General features: G+C 49.5%; 1 protein-coding gene across 1 annotated transcript in view; it reads left to right on the top strand.

Annotated features, from left to right (window-relative positions):
• Positions 1-3,743, top strand: part of VOLCADRAFT_119519 (uncharacterized protein) — a gene marked incomplete at both ends in the record, with an annotated part of 13,193 nt that overhangs the window by 8,899 nt on the left and 551 nt on the right. The window contains 6 exons of the mRNA XM_002956743.1: positions 234-364; positions 1,121-1,225; positions 1,626-1,700; positions 2,396-2,507; positions 2,743-2,788; positions 3,347-3,498. Of these exons, the coding sequence (XP_002956789.1) occupies positions 234-364; positions 1,121-1,225; positions 1,626-1,700; positions 2,396-2,507; positions 2,743-2,788; positions 3,347-3,498 (621 nt within the window). The remainder of the gene's footprint in view (positions 1-233; positions 365-1,120; positions 1,226-1,625; positions 1,701-2,395; positions 2,508-2,742; positions 2,789-3,346; positions 3,499-3,743) is intronic.

Consider the following 3,743-nt stretch of genomic DNA (forward strand, 5'->3'; position numbering starts at 1 on the left):
GCTGTGGTGCAACTGTATGGTTGTCTGTATGTGCATGTCTTCTGGTGATTAATGGAGAGAGTGTATACGTACTCGGTACCTAGTTAGACAAACAGACAAGCGAACAGACAGGTACACGAACACATACACACACGCATTTCCCCAACCCTTGCTCGATTCCCTCTGTGTTCTTTTCCTTCGTATCTCGGCGTATGTCTGTCTGCTTGTATACATGTATGTATCTATGTATGTAGGCTGTGAACCCCGGTGCAGCTGACGAGATGTGTGACGACATCAACGAATGCGCCATATCGTATGCGCCGTACAGACAAGCTGGCTGCAACTGTGATCGCTGTGCCTGCATTAACAGCATCGGCTCATACCGGTGAGTATTGGAGGGGATCGGTGGAGGGATGGATGGATGGATGGATGGATGGGGGCAGGGATCCTAGGCTGTCTATCTGTTTGTTATTTTACGTTCTTGTCAGTGTCTACAGTGCGTTGTTGAGCCCCCCGAGAGGGTATTATCTCTTGTTGTGTGCTGAAGAAGGGACGTGGAGTGCGGGGGTGCAGGGGGCGTATGGCCACCTCTGTATGTATGTATGACTTAGAAGATTACACTGTGGGCCGCGAGAGCCGGGGGCCGAAGCCGAAACACAGCGCAAGGGTCGGGAGCACACACAGCACAAGTCGGCTAGTCTTGTGTGTTCCCGACCCCGACTCAGACTGCCAACACTATGTATGTATGTTTGTTTGTTTGCGTGTGTTGCCCATATGATGACCTTGACCGTTTGGATTGTTGGCAGTACACGGCAAATCCATCAGGCGGCATGAGAGCAAAAGCTGCTCTGCATGTGCGGGGAGAGGGGAGAGGGGAGAGGGGAGATCATGAGATGTGCATGAGGGAAGACGGGTAGCAAGGGTTCCATGTCCAGGGTCTCCATGGACGTTTTTCTCTGTTCGCCGGTTTTCATCATATTTATTTTTGTAACTTGTATAAATGTTTTTATATCTCATATGTATGTTAAATGTGTTCAAACCAAACAATTAAATTAAAAATCCCGTTTTCTGAAGAGCCCCATCTCACTCTTGGCGCCCCCTCTGGTCCGCGCACCCGCCGGGCCACACTACCCGCCTCTAGGTGTACTGGCGAGCGGGAAAACATGTGTACGGAAACGCACAAGTACGGCGGTTGCTGGTCCCAAACATTTGACTTACCGGGAGGCACGAAGAAGACTCTGACCAGGTGTGTTTCAGGATGTCATCCGTACGATATCTCCATCAATAGCTCCTTAATGTACGAGGTGGCTTGCACGCGCGTAGGTGTCGCACGCACGCACAGGCATTTTATTGTGTTGACAACCTTGAGGTAATTGAATTTGCCAAGTGTTGTATTTCCCTCTTTTTAATATGTCTATGTGTTATATATATTTTGTAAAGAGGGCTACTTGCTCAGCGGGAGGGAGTCATGATCCATCCCGATGATCTTCCCATTTCCCTAGATGGGGCCAATGCAATGCCGTACTTCCATCCGATTTTGAAAGAATAGAATAAGCGGGGCACATTGGACTCGCTCCCCAAGGGAACAATTATGTATAATAATAATAATATAAAAAATCCCTGCTTTTACTTCCCGTCCTTTCCAGGTGTCAGGATATGATTCAGGAATATAGGGAGAAGTCGTACATGGGCCTGCTGCTGGATAATGATACGTGGTACAGGTGAGTGTGCGTGTGTGCGTGTGTTTTTTGTGATCTTCGGAGCGGAGGGGAGATGCGGGGGAATATGGTGCCGAACATAGTGGTACATGAATAACTTTGCCGAAGCGAGCTCTGTCACCTCGCGACGTGATGAAGAAATTGTAGACAACGACCTTTTAAATAATTTTAAATAGAAAAGTTTATTTGAGTAGAAGAGAGTGGTGTCAAGAGTCCGTAGAAATAAAAAGTAGTAGTGTCAAAGGGCGACTAGGTGGTGGATGGCTAGTAGAACCTTTTAGTTGACTACTGAAAACTACAACTTAAGATGTTTTTGCCATACCTTCAGGTCGTACAATACGCTGAAGCGTTGTACGGCTTCGCCCTGTTTCGTTAATTTTAAACTTTGGGGGCTTGTTGGCTTCTAAGTTACTTCGGACTTTTACAGCGGCCGAAGGTTTTTATAATTCAACGACGTTGTACGACCATCCGGCCTAGGTTTGAAAATCACAGCGCAAGGTCATTTACCCGGGCGAACTGCTTTCTCGCCCCACGCTTTGCTTTTCCTGATTTCTTTTGCTTCTTGTACCCATCATCTAACCCTTCTGCTGCTTTGGAATTTCGGCAACAACAATTAAAAGTCATGGTAAGGAAGAAAGGGAGAACTACGAAACGACTGCTTCTGTTCGATGTCTGTCTGTCTGTATGTATGTATGTAGGTGCGGTGACTGCCCTCCCTGCTTCGATTTGCGCCCCGACGGAAGCTGCGCGCTTAGGTGCTCTGACCTATCTCAGTGCGACCAGATGTTTGGCTTCTGCCGGAGCCCGGAGGTGGGGGATTGGGGGGGGTTAGTGGGGGGAACGTGTTTTGTTTTACGTGTGCGGGAGGTATCGCAAATGAATGCATCCCGGGGAATAATTTCCTACTACGAAGTTAAGAAGAAGTGAGTGCACGATTGGATGGCCACCTACCTAACTGGGGGTTAACTAACTGTGTCGTACATCAACCAGAATGTATCAAACTGTCGCGACACGCTGGTTTGGCGACCTGGTGTTGTTCGCGCAGGCGTCGGGAGGAGGAGGAGGGGGCGGCAGCAGCTCTGGGAGGAGCGGTAGGTGGCGAGGGGAGGGAGGAGGAGAAGTGTTTATGGGTAAAAAGGGGCCGGTTGGTCGCGGGGGGGGGGTCGAGAACGTGAACATGGCAACCTGGCCGGCACCGGGGTTGCCTCCCCGATGAGCCTCTCGATGTACAGGGCTCAATGTAGGGCCGTAGGGTTTTTATCGTCTACATTAGTATGGATGCTGCTCCCGCTCATAAAGCTCGCTTCCCTTTCCTCTCTCTGCCTGTCTCTCTCTCTCTCTCTTTCTCTTTCTCTTTCTCTCTCTATATCTATCTATCTATTTATCTACCTATCCCCGCTTTCTCACTTTCTCACTCCTCTGCTCTGTCCTAGCTCAACTTTATTACACATCCCGCCTCGACATTAGCGACATTAGCACCTGATAATGATAATTAAAGATAGGACCATATGGAATGCTATTTACGAGTCTTTGCAGTTACAAGTTATTAAAATCTTTGATTTTGAAATATTTTTAGTCATGCCATCATGTACACTTTTTACCCATACCACCCGACCTAACCACCAACCAACCACCTACCTAACCAACAGGTAACGGTGTGCACCCTGGATTCATGGTCCTGGTGGCTCTGGGCGCCGCGGCCCTCACGGGCTTTGTGGTGATGGCCGCCAACCACCTGCTCATGAAGCGGCGGATGGGGGACGAAATTCGCGATATCATGGCCGCCTACATGCCGCTGCAGGTGAATGAGTGAGTGAGTGAGTGAGTGAATGAGTGAGTGAGTGAGTGAGTGCGCAAGTTGATGTTGAAACATGGCATCGGGGAAGGGTTTAAGGACTGCCAGCAGGCTAGTAGTGGCCATGCACACGCGGGTGAAGCTATATCCCCCTACCTCACATACATGCATACAGACAGAGAGACAGACAGACACAAACACATCTTCTCTTCCCCCACCCCACCCCGGCAGGAGGACCCTCCCCGCAACTC

The sequence above is a fragment of the Volvox carteri genome (assembly GCF_000143455.1).
Source record: "Volvox carteri f. nagariensis unplaced genomic scaffold VOLCAscaffold_65, whole genome shotgun sequence".
NCBI classification, from domain to species: domain Eukaryota; kingdom Viridiplantae; phylum Chlorophyta; class Chlorophyceae; order Chlamydomonadales; family Volvocaceae; genus Volvox; species Volvox carteri.